The sequence below is a fragment of the Emys orbicularis genome, chromosome 2 (assembly GCF_028017835.1).
Source record: "Emys orbicularis isolate rEmyOrb1 chromosome 2, rEmyOrb1.hap1, whole genome shotgun sequence".
NCBI lineage: Eukaryota > Metazoa > Chordata > Testudines > Emydidae > Emys > Emys orbicularis.
This window is the reverse complement of record NC_088684.1, coordinates 232,331,508-232,348,295: the sequence shown is the minus strand read 5'-3', so window position 1 is coordinate 232,348,295 and position 16,788 is coordinate 232,331,508. Positions and strand designations below refer to the sequence as shown.

The 16,788-nt window shown below is 42.4% G+C and overlaps 1 protein-coding gene across 1 annotated transcript in view; it reads left to right on the top strand.

Annotated features, from left to right (window-relative positions):
- Positions 1-11,305, top strand: part of TAX1BP1 (Tax1 binding protein 1) — a 125,581-nt gene extending 114,276 nt beyond the window's left edge. Inside the window, exons 17-18 of the mRNA XM_065397972.1 lie at positions 9,341-9,426; positions 10,045-11,305. Coding sequence (XP_065254044.1) covers positions 9,341-9,426; positions 10,045-10,246 — 288 coding nt within the window. The 3' untranslated portion in view covers positions 10,247-11,305. The remainder of the gene's footprint in view (positions 1-9,340; positions 9,427-10,044) is intronic.
- The last annotated feature ends 5,483 nt before the right edge of the window (positions 11,306-16,788 follow it).

The window sequence follows — 16,788 nt, the reverse complement described above, 5'->3', positions numbered from 1 at the left end:
CATTTTTCCTCTTATATTGAGAGCCTGCCGGTTTGGTGTGAGAGATCACTCACGCAGTGCCAGGCCACAGATTTCAGCTTGCAGGCAGCCATGGTAAGACACAGTCTTTTGGCTTTTTTAACCTTGTTAACATGTGGGGATGGTTTAAAACAGTACTGCTCTCATTAACCATACCAAGCACCCGTTGGGTTGGCCATTTAAAATGGGTTTGCAATGTAAAAGGAGGGGCTGCGGTTTCAGGGTTAACGTGCAGCACAAACCCAACTAATTCCCCTCCCCCACACACCCAATTCTCTGGGATGATCACTTCACCCCTCCCCCCCACCGCGTGGCTAACAGCGGGGAATATTTCTGTTCAGCAGAGCAGGAAGGGGCACCTCTGAATGTCCCCTTAATAAAATTGCCCCATTTCAACCAGGTGACCGTGAATGATATCACTCTCCTGAGGATAACAAAGAGCGATAAGGAATGGATGTTGTCTGCATGCCAGCAAACACTGGGACCATATGCTGCCATGCTTTGTTATGCAATGATTCCAGACTACGTGCTACTGGCCTGGCGTGGTAAAGTGTCCTACCATGGCGGACGGGATAAGGCAGCCCTCCCCAGAAACCTTTTGCAAAGGCTTTGGGAGTACATGAAGGAGAGCTTTCTGGAGATGTCCCCGGAGGATTTCCGCTCCATCCCCATACACGTTAACAGACTTTTCCAGTAGCTGTACTGGCCGCGATTGCCAGGGCAAATTAATCATTAATCATTAAATACGCTTGCTTTTAAACCATGTGTAATATTTACAAAGGTACACTCACCAGAGGTCCCCTGTGTGCCCACAGGGTCTTGGGTGAGTTCGGGGGTTACTGGTTCCAGGTCCAGGGTGATAAAGATATCCTGGCTGTTGGGGAAACCGGTTTCTCCGCTTCCTTGCTGCTGTGAGCTATTTACATTATCTTCATCCTCATCTTCCTCGTACCCCGAACCCGCTTCCCTGTGTGTTTCTCCAGTGAGGGACTCATAGCACACGGTTGGGGTAGTGGTGGCTGCACCCCCTAGAATGGCATGCAGCTCCGCGTAGAAGCGGCATGTTTGCGGCTCAGCCCCGGACCTTCCGTTTGCTTCTCTGGCTTTGTGGTAGGCTTGCCTTAGCTCCTTAATTTTCATGCGGCACTGCTGTGCATCCCTGTTATGGCCTCTGTCCTTCATGGCCTTGGAGACCTTATCTAATATTTTGCCATTTCGTTTACTGCTTCGGAGTTCAGCCAGCACTGATTCATCTCCCCATATGGCGAGCAGATCCCGTACCTCCCGTTCTGTCCATGCTGGAGCTCTTTTGCGATCCTGGGACTCCATCACGGTTACCTGTGCTGATGAGCTCTGCGTGGTCACCTGTGCTCTCCACGCTGAGCAAACAGGAAATGAAATTCAAACGTTCGCGGGGCTTTTCCTGTCTACCTGGCCAGTGCATCTGAGTTGAGAGTGCTGTCCAGAGCGGTCACAATGAAGCACTGTGGGATAGCTCCCGGAGGCCAATAATGTCGAATTCCGTCCACACTAACCCAATTCCGACCCCCTAAGGCCGATTTTATCGCTAATCCCCTCGTCGGAGGTGGAGTAAAGAAACCGGTTTAAAGGGCCCTTTAAGTTGAAAGAAAGGGCTTCGTCGTGTGAACGTGTCCAGGCTAAATTCGATTTAACGTGGCTAAAGTCGACCTAAACTCGTAGTGTAGACCAGGCCTGAGTGCCTTAATGTTGTTACATAGCATACAGTTGTAGATCATTCCTTTTGGGGTTCTTGTCTGTTCCCTTTTACTTGCGTTTTCCCATTTGTGGGGTCACTGGACTTTTATTTGTGGGGTATGTTGGGATCCCCAGACTTAAATCGTGTCTTTCCCACCAGAAAGCTATTCCGGTTAGTTACAGACACACTCAGTGTCTGAAGTATTTGGGAATACTCATAGTCCCTCAAAATGTAAGATCTACACTTCATTTAAAAGCAGATCTCATAAGAACAGGGAGATAAAGTTCAGGCTTCTCATAATGGAATGAGTCTTAAAACTGGCTTCAGACCAGAGATTTGAGAACCGTCTGTATGTAATGCCCCATCTACCTCATGGTCCCAGTCACTGAGAGTGTCATGGGGTAATGCTGCTGATACCAGACTACCTCTGGATTTAGGCCACTGAGAGCGTAAAGGGGTAAGACTTCTGATACCCCATGTACTTTAGGAACTCAGTCCCTGAGAGCTGCTACCCGTCCATCTCAAGAACCCATTTACCAGAAGCCTCCAAGGCTGGGGCACCTGTACCTGTGCCTTCACTTTGGCTTTCACTCTGAGTCAGAGGTGGGCAAACTATGGCCCGTGGGCCACATCTGGCCTGAGCCTTGAGCTCCCGGCCGGGGAGGCTAGCCCCTGGCCCCTCCCCTGCTGTCCCACCTCCCCCGCAGCCACGCCGCCACACGGGCAGCGCTCTGGGCAGCGGGGTTGTGCGCTCCTGCAGGGCAGCATGTCGGGCTCTGGCCAGGCGGTGCGGCTGCCAGACATGCTGCTCTGAACGGCATGGTAAGGGGGCCGGAAGGTTGGATAAGGGGTGGAGGTTCTGGGGGGGGTTTCAGGGGATGGGAAACGGGGTGGGGGGGTTGGATAAGTGTGGGAGTCCAGGGGGGCCAGTCGGGGCGGGGGTGTGGATAAGGGTCAGGGAACTGGGGGGGTTGGATAGGCGTGGGGGGGCCTGTCGGGGCGGGGGTGTGGATAGGGGTCAGGAGGGCAGTCAGGGGACTGGAAGCAGGGTGGCTGGATAGGGGGTGGAGTCCTGGGGGGCAGTTAGGGGTGGGGGGTCCTGGGAGGAGGTGGTTAGGGGACAAGGAGCGGGGGGGCTGGATGGGTCGGGAGTTCTGAGGGGGGCAGTCAGGGGGGCGGGAAGTAGGAGGGGGCAGGGGCCAGGCTGTTGGGGGAGGCACAGCCTTCCCTACCTGGCCCTCCATACAGTTTTGCAACCCCAATGTGGCCCTCAGGCCAAAAAGTTTGCCCACCCCTGCTCTTAAGGCGATGGGTACTGACAAGAGGAGCAGGAGTATTAGATCTCCTTCAAAGCGGCCCTGGTCTCTGGAGACCTCAGGCCCCAGAGGAGTACTGTCAAGGCTCCGAGTGCTTCCGGTACCTTTTAAGACATCAAGGACTGCTTCTAACAGTCGTGCCTCTACCATGAAAGACCTGGTACTGGAAGACTTCCTCTGCTTCCCATGATCAGGTCCATCCAAGCAGCAGATCAGCACCATCAGACTCTTTGGTACCCTTGATACCTACTTCAGTGCTCCAGACTGTTAACAAATGAGTCTGTGCCTGCTTACCCCTCCACAAGAGTAACCAGTTACCTATCTCCATACCAATACTGACCTCAAATGACCTCTTTGTCTCCAGTGCTTACCTCTTAGTACCAATATCTTCTGGGGCGCGACTGCTCTGTTAAGATCCTCTACTTTTCCGACTTCCACCCTTTCAGGGAGAACAGTTTATCAACTCATTAGACTATGTGGAAGAGGACTGTGATTTAGACTCAGAGCTCTCTGTCCAAGGGTTTCCTCTTTATTTGAGGAGACATTATTCTCTGCATGCAAAGAGAAGGAAGGATAGACGACCTCCATCTTTCACCAGCTGGGATGCCCAACAGTAGCTACCTTCTCCTGTGCCCTGTGGTCCTGCTCAGTGCTCTTATTGAAATCCATGGGCCTTACACTGCCAACAATTTTTAAGGGCCACGAGTTCCTCTCATAGGGAGCATGGACAGTCTCATTCTCCTATTCCCTGACTTTCCCCTCACCAACCAGAACCGATAGAGGAGACCTTTGAAGAAGAGCAGGAGGCAAGGGCTGACAAGAAGGTAACACCTCACACCAATTTTCCTCAGCATTGCTGAATGAAGCTGTATTGCCTCCACCACTCTCCAGGATCAATGATTTTTGACAGTTCCAGGAACTGATGAGTCAACGGATACGCTCCAGACTTCTCTTAAGGAAATCCAGGACTCCCATCATCATGAACTCCTGGACATTTTACATGCCTCAAATTTGACACGTGGCACTTCCGATTAAAGAAGCTCTTCTAGAGCCAGCCAAGACAATCTGGCAAATTCCTGCCACAGCATTGCCTACATTCAAATGTGCTGACAAAAAATATCCCAGCCAAGGATTTGGAATTTTTATTCTCACATCTGACACTGAATTCCTTGGTTGTGAATGGAGTTAATGAACATAGGAAGCAGCACAATACCAATGCCAAGGGCTGGAATGCCTAAAGGGGACTGTGTTTGACTTCTTGTTAACCAGTGTGGTACTGCAGAAGCTATTTTCTTACTAGTTTGGTGAATCTAATTATATAATAAACCACCATTTGTGGGGATTGTCTGCCCTATTTCTTGCAGTTTGCCCTGAGTGTGGCATTCTCAGTGTGGCCCATCCCAGGCACCCAGTCACAATGATTCTCCGGGGTAGCGGCTTCTTGTTCAACAGAGGTACAACGGGTGTTGGAAACAATAAAAAGCCATTGATGAGAAGTATTTACCTTCAGAAACCGAAGATATCCTCTGGATAAATCTTTTACAAGGCTGACCCTCATTATTTGTCTTAGAGAACCATCATATATTTCTGTACGGATAAGAGATATTTGAATAGCTGTAGCAATCTTTATATGTATCTGTCTAATTTAGGGTTTCCTGTAGCACAGTGTCCTCTCTACAGATAAGATTCCCTGCTCTCCCTCATATGGATATTTTTGATATCGTACAGTTTTGAACCATTTCAAAGTTTTCTCTAAATAGACCAAATAATTAGGGTTCCTCTTATGTGAGAAGGAAAATCTTGTTTTTTCTTAAACTATTGAGAATGTCCAAGCTCGCCTGTCATGCCATCAGTGAATCTAGCTTCCCTTTAAAAATGGATATTGGTAGCACGAGACCTTTCTAATAAGCAGCAGTGCAAGGATGATATGTGCCTATAAACTGACACACACTAAAATTTTTAGCTAAGGAAAGAGACTTTGTTATAAAAAGCCTAAAAGGGTATGTACCTGATAGGTATGATGTATAGGTGTATGTACCTGATGGTACATGTACTTGATAGGACGCCTGTTCTCACTTTCAGGTGACATTGTAAATAAGAAGCAGGCAGCAGTATCTCCCGTAAATGTAAACAAACTTGGCTGAACAAAAAGTAGGACTGAGGGGACTTGTAGGCTCTAAACTTTTACATTATTTTGTTTTTGAGTGCAGTTATGTAACAAAAAAAAAATCTACATTTGTAAGTTACACTTTCACGATAAAGTGATTACACTACAGTACTTGTATGAGGTTAGTTGAAAAATATAATTTCTTTTTGTTTATCATTTTACAGTGCAAATATTTGTAATAAAAAATATAAAGTGAGCACTGTACACTTTGTATTCTGTGTTGTAATAGAAATCAATATATTTGAAAATGTAGAAAAACATCCAAAATATTTAATAAATTTCAGTTGGTATTCTATTGTTTAACAGTGCGATTAATTTTTGAGTTAACTGCGATTAATCGACAGCCTAATTATTAATATAGACAGCAAAAATAAACAAAGCACAAGGAAATATAGAGAACTGTTAGCTTGAGTAATTAACAATGACCTATAAGATCGAGAACTCATGAGCAAAATTCATAATTACTAGATAGAGAAATGTAAAACAAATGCTGAAGCATCTCTCATGGCAAAATTTTATATACCGTGGAGAGTAAATGTTGATGTGTTTAAGGAATTCTTTAAACCTGGTGAACCCTCAATATAAAGATTATAATTTGTTAATTCCGATAAAATCTAGTTTTCTTCTGGACGTGTTAATGGGGCAGAAATGCACATGCAGTGAAGCTGAACTAAGGCACAATCCACTGTTTGCTGATCCAGCTTCCACAATTGAACAGGAGGCATTGACTAGCATTATGAGTAATTAATACATGGTGCAAAGCAGACATATTCAGTATGCACCATTTTATACGTTTTAATGTTTGCTGGAAATATATTTCCAAGTATAATTGGATTTTGTTTTGTGATATAAAAAACCCTAGTAGAATTTATGATACACCAAGCTTTGTGTGTAACAATAAATCCTCTCAGTAATTATCTAATGTTTCTTTACAGACAGTTATGCTTTAATAGTAAGGCACATTAACGATTTCTTTCAGGACTGCACAAGTGCTCTTTCTAAAGTAGATAGCATTAACTATAATTTGTGTAACTGGAATGATGAAGGTGGGGAGTCTCTTTGCTCATCCATAATTGTTAACATACAGCTGGTAGTCATTAACTCCTTCATCTTCAGTACTCTCTGCTAAGGACATTTTGAATTAATATTTATTACTGGTAAATCCTGATTGCTGACCCTAAGAAGTTAAATAGATTAACAGTGTGATTATGATGCATAGCTTCTGAGCATGTTTTCTGGTTTGGCGCTCTGCACTAAACAAAGGATATATGTAGGCATGGAAGGGAGGGAGTATAGGAGCAGAACTGATCAGAAAACAGATTTTCTGTCCTGTGAAAAAATTCGAAATTTTAAAAAACATTTAATGCCAAATCAGGATAAACAGCAAAAATTTTGAATTTTTCACAAAATTAAATTCTGAAAACAAATTATTTTGTCACTTGAAACATTTTGTTTGCTTTCAGCCCTTTTACTTATTTATGTGTGTGTGCGTGTGTGTGTGCACACGCACGTATGTAAAGTGAATTTGAAAATGAAGTCATTTTGAAACCAACAATCAAAGCCTTTAGTTCCAAAATGAGGCATTTTGACATTTTCAAAATGTTATTTACTAACATATTAAAAAAATACCCAAGTTTTGTCAATGTATATATTTTGGCGAAAAACTTCAGTTTTGTTGAAACCGTATTTTCTGATGGAAAACTGTTGGTACAAATTTTTTTTGACCAGCTCTATTGAAGAGCCCTATCTCTAGGGGGAAGTGCCATCTGCTTCACTACCTAGAATACTGTTAACAGACCCATTGAAATAATGCCAAGTGTCCAAGAAATGGCCTTCTAGCTATAAAAATGAAAGGATTATAAAGGAAGTCAGTTTTAAGGGATTTAAATTAAACTAGGTATGTATTTGCAGTATAAATATGCATGTTTAGATAAATTGTTTTTTATTTTCTCATGGTAAATATTTAAACAGTAATGTGGAATAGTTCTGATTTGCTCAGAACATGATTTCCCCACGTTTGTGTGTGTGTGTGTGTGTCTGTCTGTCTGTCTGTCTGTGTTTTCAGCAAGAACAACCTTTTACTATGTAATGTTGAAACATTTTAGATATTAACCAGTAGTTTTTCTCTATTAATAATTATACTCTCCTCATTGGTGACAAAAGGAACAAATAGTGCTTTTACAATCCATATGCCCCTTCTACTGCAGGTGCTAGGCAAGCATGTTAGATAGGAAAACATGTCTGTCTCTAGCATCTGCTGCAGTAAGCCCCACTAGCTGCTTAATGAAAATGTTAAATGGTTGAAATTAAGCAGCTGTTGCTCAGAGAGTGAGGAGGAGAAAACTATTGAAGGAATTTCTAAATCTGTCTAGTTTCCATTAACTTTTCTTGAGAACACTGCGTAGTAATTAAAAAAATAAGAATAAAGAACCCAGTGCAATTTGAATGTAGATATGAGTTGTCTGTGCAAAGTAGACATGCAGTTGCACATATCTTTTGTACATGATTTTTTTGAAAATCAGGCTCCCAATGTCATTGTTCACACTTCATGCTTGTGTTGAGTACTAGGAGAAAAATGATTTAGTGTTTCCCAAACTTGGGACTCCGCTTGTGTAGGGAAAGCCCCTGGCGGGCCGGGCCCGTTTGTTTACCCGCCGCGTCCGCAGGTCCGGCCGATCGCGGCTTCCACAGGCCGCGGTTCGCTGCTCCAGGCCAATGGGAGCTTCTGGAAGCGGCGCGGGCCGAGGGACGTACTGGCCGCCGCCTCCAGCAGCTCCCATTGGCCTGGAGCAGCGAACCGCGGCCTGTGGAAGCTGCGATCGGCTGGACCTGCGGACGCGGCGGGTAAACAAACCGGCCCGGCCGCCAGGGGCTTTCCCTACACAAGCGGCGTCCCAAGTTTGGGAAACACTGATCTAGGAGATTAGATTCCAGAATGTTTTATAGGTTTTGCTGAAGGCTTTTATAAATAAGCAGAATTTACTTAGAAAAGCTTCTTGGTTTCTGTATCCATTTGCAGAATGGACCTGAGAGGATATGCAGAAGACAAGTTTATTAGTAGTAGGCTTGTACTTCATACAGTATCAAAAACATGCACAATTCTAATTTTTCTTTTCTTCTCTCTTAAGGTTTTTCTTTGTATCTTGTTTCCTTCACCTGTGTTATACAAGAGCAGTGGTGCAAGCAAATCCTAAATTTGTGACATCATTATGATTGATTAAAAAACAAAACACAGCACTGCCCTGGTTTCTTCAACTGTCAGAAAGAAACTGTCAGAACTAAATTGAAGTACCAGGATAGGGTATCCTGCAGCTTATTCAGTTTTAGTTTCACACCACAGACAGATTTTTTTGGGTGTATTCTCCAGTGCCAGACCTGACTGGGGCTAACTCTTAATAGAAGCTCTGAGGCAAACCTGATTGTCTATCAGCATAGTGATCCTCATCAGTGCCTGCTGCAGCTGTTTATGTGCTGTTAGTGTTCATGAAATGAGGACACAACTGACAGAGCTGATGAGAGGAAGCAGCCAAACAGGGCAATTTAGCTGATGTGCCTGACTGCAGTGTGAAATGTGTGACATGCTTGGCTGGCGATAGCAGCATATACAGATCACTCAAAACTGACTGTTGGGAAGCAAGAATGTGAATCTAAATCAATGGATTTTTTTTTCCCCATTGAAATTCTAGATAATAGGATGTCAAGTTAGACTCTTAATCTGTCAATCTGAATTTTATTTCTGAATTTTAGTCCTTCATAAAATGTTATTATGCCTTGTAGTCTGGTGCCCTGCATTTGGTTTAACATAGGATTTTTGTTCTGATATGGCCCCAGGCATTTGCAGTCAGGTGACCAATGTATTTCCTTAATAAATGTATTGGTAGAAGTGTTCTAATATCACTGGCACAGATTTATAGTGTAGGTGCTTGGTCAAAAGGCAGTTTGTTTAGCTTTTTATATTCATTAACAAGTTCCTTGGTTTTTGTATGTTCTAGTAAAAAATAGTGTTTCAGAAGGTCCAAAGTAAAAAATGAAAATCTAGTCCCCAAGTTTTCTCTAAAGATGTGTTTGAGAGAACACGTTTTCTCGTGGATATTCTTGATAACACTGCACATTTTTTCATAGGATGATGATGAGACTGTACCTTCTGCTCCTGATCCTCCAAGTCTTCTCTTACATGAGCGTGGAACAGGTTTTTGTTTTGACTCCAGGTAAATTTGTCATATCTTTCAGCACTGTCATCAACTCAAAGAAAAAATGTTACTGTTCAGAACTTCCGAGTAGTGTTCATTATTACCAGGGAATTCACTCTTAGATGTGCAATTCGGAGGACTGTTGGCATTATGCCTCATTTCACAGAACATGACAATATTTTTGGCACATAAATGAATTTTTTTTTTTTTGCCAACCTAATTGTGAGCCTTAGTTAAGAACTTTTATAAAGTGTTATGTTTGCTAAGAGCAGACTAAGCATTTATGAGCAGAGAGAATGGTTTCCTAAGAACTTGCTTGGCCATTAAGACATTCAGTAGAGTTTGCATTCAGTAGTAACTGGAATTATGTCAAAATTATGTAACCTTTTTGACGCCATGTTATTTTGGAATTTCAATATAAAACTGTTTTAACTGTATTGAACATTTCAGCTAATGTCTGTTCTAATTAACTGTAAAACACTTACTTGGATACTTAGGGGGCTAAACCTGCTCCCATTTAAATCAGTGGCAAAACTCCCATTGACTTCAGTGGCAACAGGATCAGACCTTTATTTCTCATCTTTACTCAATGATACATTGTGTCAGTGTTTCATTTTCTTTTTTTTTTCTCCCAAGTTTTGATGTGCACAAGAAGTGTCCCCTTTGTGAAGTGATGTTTCCTCCTAACTATGACCAAAGCAAGTTTGAAGAACATGTCGAAAGTCACTGGAAGGTGTGCCCCATGTGCAGTGAGCAGTTCCCTCCTGACTATGATCAGCAAGGCTTTGAAAAGCATGTTCAGACGCACTTTGATCAGAATGTTTTAAATTTTGACTAGATAAGTATAAGTAATTTTTGTTTGGGGTTTTTTTGTAGTCAAGCTTAAAAAACATCTCCAACAGGCAGTCCACCTAGAGAAAAGAAAATGCTGCTTTCATATAACTTAATACAGATATCTAAATGCTACTTTCAGTATACAATACTCTACAGTGTAATTGGAGTTAAGGTAAATCTTTGGCCTATCAGCAATTGTCAGGTTAGCCTCTCAATCTAATATTCTAGAAGGAAAAAAATTCACCTTGTATATATGTGTCTGTGTTTATTCCCTGTTTAGTGAAACCTGTAAGGACACAGGGAGAACTTGGATGTAATTGGCCTCAGAAACAAAGTCTAATTTCTTGGTGCTGTTCAGTTATACAGAATGACCGGAGGTTTCTCTTGACCATGATAATTGGAGCATGATTAAATATTAAAACTTACAGTATGTAATAAAAGGATGTTTCTCATAGTAACCTTGTGAAGTATTTCTTTGGATAACTGTTGATTCAGAACATTACGTAACTTATCCTATGAAAATATAGTTTTCTAATCTACTTCAGAAATGTAATGTAATTGCATGTATTGAGAGACTACATGCTTGCAACAAAAAATAATTTATGGCAAATACTTTACTTTTACTTATAAAATGTTTGTCTTAGAGAATAACTTTAAATAAAGTACATTTATGCTTTAAGGAAGTATTTTTATGAATTGAAAGGAACTGTTATGCTTAGGATGACTAAAAAATAATTGTTTAAAAATCGCTACCATTCAGTTTCATTTGCATTTAGTAGTAAATATTGTTTGGAGAAACTCATCGTATATGGTTTTCATACAGAATCAAATTGTCCTTTTTTCTTTTTTTTTTGGACTAGGGTTTTTAAAATCTTTGACATCTTAATTTTGCACATTCTTTCCACTATGTAACTATCAGTATGTATATCTAAAAACATTTTATATTTAAAGAATTACTTTAATATGTACTAACTAAACCAAGAAAGAAATATGTTCCTTTGGATAAAATAATTTGCTTTTCACCTGTTGTACAGTAGTCTTGTTACATTAAAGACAAAATTGTTCATGGAGTCTGTGGTGTTCCCCCTATGTTTCTTTAACCAATTAAAGAAGTAAATTATGTAATTTACTTTTTAAAAAAGTTTCTCTTAGCTGGAGTAAGAGATGACTTACTCTCATGAATACTTATTTGCTTCTCTTCCAGAAGAGAAGACCTGAACAATTGTGTTGTCTGCAGTTCCCTTTTTCATTTATGTGGCCAGTGTTTAATAAGAGATTGGATTTTCCCAACTAAAGCTGGTGGTCATGGACAAATTACATCTGAGTGTGCAGCCATTACATCATCATTTCTCCATGTTTTCTTTTAAGTCTTGTAATTCTGTTGAGGAAATTAGAGAGGAAAACTAGTACTGTCGAGGGTTCTTAGAAAATTTGTACTAAAATCAGTGCTCAGTATTTTGTTACACTATTATTGTGACTCTTATTTACTAGTATAAAAAATATATAAACAGAACACATTTTAAAGATTAAAATTATTAGTAAAGGCACAAGTCTTGTTATGGCTGTGTGGGCCACCAAAATCTGAAAACAGCTTCAGAACCCAAGTTTGTCTTGAAGCAGATTCAGGACTGGTAGAACTTTCTTACCAAAATTAAGGTGTCTTCTCTGAGTAGTATCCCTAGAGATGCTTTGCTTCAGGTGCACGTGCACCTCTTGAGCTCCTGATAGGAGATTTTCAATTAGAAGTGTCTGTTTGGCCTGTGCCCTATGCCTCCTCGTGCCAGATACCGATGCAAAATAAGGGTCTCAGTTCCTTCTTAACTGCCGCGGCCTGAGGTGGAGTCCTAGTGTGTTCCACCTTGGGTGGACTTGGCTTTTCTAATATTTCTATAGTGGTTAACAACTAACTATAAAAACAATCTTCGTGTATTTGTAGTTAGATAAGCAGCGCGAGGATTGCTTTACTCCTCTTTCCCCTTCGGGAAACTTTTTTTCCTGGCAGGACATGCCTGGCTCATCAAGTTTCAAACATTTCCTCTCCTGCTGAGAGACTATAACCCTTAAGCAATGGTCACTCAAAGTGTGTCCGTTGCTTGGGGGAGTCCCATGTCTCCCACAAGTGCAACTTCTGCCTGTCCCTCATGTCCAGTGCAAGGAAAAACTGGGAGATTAAACTCAGACAGCTAATGATAGAACGCTCCCTTTGGCCAGCTTCTGAGTCAGGTCAGGAGACAATGCCCCTCCCCACAGTACATCTGTCACCAGAGAGATACCTTGGGAGGCTTCAGGGGAGGCTTCCAAAAAGAGGAGTGTGGATTCTAACCTTAGGGAGCCAGCTCCAAAGAAGTCCAGGTCCCTGGTGAGATCTGAAGTGTCGACCTCTTCGACGCCGTATCATTGAGTCGAAGGATTCCTTTTCTGGGAACCACAGGGCCATAAAGTCACATAGCATGAAGGAGAGGGACGGCTCCAACAAAGCCTCAGCACCTTCCACCGCAAGGAGGGCAAGCAGACACTTGGGACTGGCACAGTTAAATTCAGCCCAGCTGTTGGTACCTATGCATTCAGGCCAGCCATCAGTAAGTACCCATGCATGTCGCACCCTCAGCATTGAGCAAACAGCACCAGATGCTATTGGCATCTACTTCAGTATGCCCACCATCGGTGGTACCATCAGCTTCAGTGACTGTGGTCTCTGCTAGCACGTCAGGACCAATTCCGTATTTGGTATCCTAGGAGTTCCAGATACACTTAAGGACTTCTTGATAACAAACGAACTGGAGTTCCCTTTCCTCATGGGTACCGAGTGTCTCTCGGTACCGAGACCCTGATCTCCAGACTACTGTCCTCTGGTACCACAGGACTCTCCACTGTTTTCTGCAGGTGCTTCTCCTTTGGATGAGATGGAGGAGACTTCCAGTCAGTCTCCTCTGTTTCTATTTCTGTACAGGGTTCTCAAGCATATCCCTTTAGGAACACATTCTCTGAAAGTCATAGGGAAGATCAGGTTCATTATCAAGGGTGATTGAACCAACTTTGCATGCTACTCCCACTTCTGTACATGCCCCCCAGACTGGGGACCATCTAATAAGGAGGACAGAGTTGTACAGCCCTCTCTTCCCCTACCCCTCACAGGAGGAGACATTTCAGGAACAAGAAGCTAGAGCAGAGGAGGCCACCCCTTAAACACGTATTTCATACTCCTCTCCAGATAAGGTGGTTATTCCTCCACCACCATCCATGGCTGATGGTTGTTGGTGATTTCAAGACCTCATAAAGAAGATAGCTGACACTCTTAATTCTTTTTGAAGAGGACAAGGATTCACAGCACAAAGTGGTGTATGTCTTGCAGTCAGCAACAACCTCTAGGGTGGTGTTTCCCATCAATGAGATGCTCCTAGATCCGGCTAAGATGGTGTGGCATACACCTGCGACTATTCTGCTCACATGTAAATGGGCAGATCAGAAAGTAAGGGGATCATAATACTACTTTTCTCCCACACTCCATCTCACTCCCTGGTGGTGGATGCGGTAAATGAGGGGTAGGATAGCACTTCTGTAAGTCTACCCAATATGACAAGGATCAGAAAAGGCAAAAGGCCTATTTGTGAGCAACCCTGCAATTCAGATCACAAATTATCAGGTGATCATGGCCAAATTTAAGCTTATAGATAACAGATTCATGGCTTTTATTGAACATCTGCCACAAGAACATAGGGAGCAGTTCCAGTCTAACATCTCAGTTCATCTGGCCAATTGGTGGCCAGAACTGCTCTTGAAGCATCCTTAGATGCTCTGGACACTGCTGCCAGGGGCATGTCCATGGTGGTGGTTATGCACAGGGCATCATGGCTCCATCTCTCGGGGTGCTGAAAGAAGCATAGAAGAACACTGTGGAGGACCTAGCTTTTGACCGTTTTAAACTGTCCTCAGAAACCATGGTTGAATCCTTGCACACACTAAATGATTCCAGAGCTACTTTATGATCTATGGGCATATATACAAATAGCAAAAGATTTAGTACGTCACAGATTGCCCAGAGATCATGTCCTGCTCAGTTTTCTAGGTTCCATAGTTCTACCGATCCCTTAGAAAAAGACAAAAATTTCAGAGAAAGAGGGTCACCCACCTGCCCTGCATGATTACCGTCTTTGAAGCAACAGGTTTGATGGGTTGCTCGAGGATTCGAATCCTCTCAAACCTTTGAATTTACAAACTGTGCCCATTAGCCCACTTCTCCCTTTGGAGACGGATCACTACAGACAAGTGGGTCATACCATCCATTTTACATCACTCCCTCCCCCACCCTCTCTCCCTGCCCCTCTTCAGGGCCCCTCTCACAAGCTTTTATTGAGACAAGAAGTGAACTCTCCTTTGATTAGGAGCAATAGAGCAGGTTTTTCCTCCTCACAAGGGCAAGGGATTTTAGTAAAAGTATTTCCTTGTGCCAAAGGAGGCCAGAGGGTGGAGACCGATCTCAGATCTAAGGCCTCTAAACAAGTTTGTAAAGTCTCAAAAGTTCAGGGTGGTGGCTCTGGCAGCTATAATTCCTTTTCTAGAGGAGGAGGTTTGATTTTTCAGTCCTCAACCTGCACGATGCATAATTCCATATAACAATATACCCATCACATGGGAAATAATTATGCTTCACTATAGGGCAGGATAATTTCCAGCACTGAGTGCTACCCTTCGGCCTTTTCATGGTCCCAAGGATGTTCTCAAGAGTCCTGGCTTTTTACCTCCAACTAGAAGCGATCCTCGTTTTCCCATATCTCAACAACTGGCTACTCAAGGGCCATTCCTACGAAGCAGTGCTATCTTCCAACCAGATGGTCCTTGGTCTGTTCCAGGAGTTGGGATCTGCAACTGAATGTAAAAAAAAAAAAAAAAAAAAAAAAAAAGTCCACATTAACCCCTATATAGAAGATACAGTTTGCAGGGGCATATTTGCACTCATGGAGAGCCTGAGCCTACTCTCCCTTAGATAGATTTTATCCTTATTGGGTCTGGTATGGACAATTCAGGGGCAACCTCCAACCACAATAAGGAATAGTCTTCAGCTCCTGGGAACCATGGCAGCTTGCATCTTTGTGACCAATCCCACAAGGCCATGTCTCAGAACGACCTATTCTCCAGTCAGACACACCTTGGACAGACCGGTGATGGTGAGTCTACAAGTGAGGAACTCCTTAGATGGTGGAAGAATCAACTCCATATCTGTGCACGTGTTCCTTTCTGTCACCCAGTCCCTTCAGTGACTTTAACAATAGATGCATCACAGTTGAGTTGGCGAGCCAACCTCAATATCCTCACAACTCAGATTTCCTGAGTTGTCCACCTGCACTCTCTCCACATCAATCTGTTGGAGTGCTGGTGTGTCAGGAACACTTGCCTTCATATTCTATCTCTCAAAAGGGGCAAATCAATCAGGGTCATGATGGACAACGTATCTTGTCTGTTCTGTATTAAGCACGGAAGCATAAGACCCCCTTTCTGTGTTCCGAAGCCATGAAAATATGGAAATTGTGCATAGCTCATCAGATCCAGATTTAAGCAGTCTACCTCCTAGGTATTCAGAACACCACAGCTGATATCCTCAGCAGATGCTTTTCACAGAATTTCAAATGGGAGTTAGACACCCAAGTTCTTCACAGGTAAGCCCCTTAGTTTTCAGTTTAAACTGATTTTTACCAAAAAAAAACCCCGGGCTTTACAAAAAGTATTTGTTTTTTTTCCCTCGTGATTTTCACCCTACTTTTGTATCATTCAAATATATATAAAAAAACTTGTTTTATTAGGAAAATATAATACATTGCATGAGATATATGTATTAGGATAAAATGTTAGTCTGTGTGTATATGAAAAGCTGCCTGTTGAAATAAGGCTATGTATTAGTCTGGAAGTTACACACAATAAACAAACAGGCCACGCACATAAGCTCTGAACGGCTTGTGCATCTGAACGTACTGATGAATCTCGCACTCACCACGTACACATTTCAAGCTGTTAGCAGATAACGGTTTAAATCTGACACACTAAAATGGGAAGAAAACGAAAATCTGTATCAATGTTTCAGAACACAAGTATTCAAAAATAGCAGAAAAGCATGTAGTTGAGTGTATGCGTTGCAAATGGTGTGGCCCAATTATTAAATATAACTATTTATAGGCTAATAGTTCCACATCTACAACAATAAACTCTTTATTCAAACGAAAAGTTTTATTTGGGAATTAGAGATATATTGTTTTCTTAAACTCAGAAGTGGCATTGTGTTTTAGTTCTGCAGCAAACCACACTGAATTCCATTCATCAAAGCATTAATCTACTGAATACTCCCCCCCCTGTCCTTCAGTCCTCCAAAATAAACTGATAAATTCCTGGGGAAAATTAAATAAAATAAAAACCAAAACTGAAGGGTCCTATCCGTAGCATATTCCTAAGATGGGGACTGCCAGAGGTGGATCTCTGTCACCCTTAAGAACAGGAAGTGTCCCTTTTTCTGGGCCACCATTCCTTGGGAGATGTTTTTATTCTATCTTGGAATAA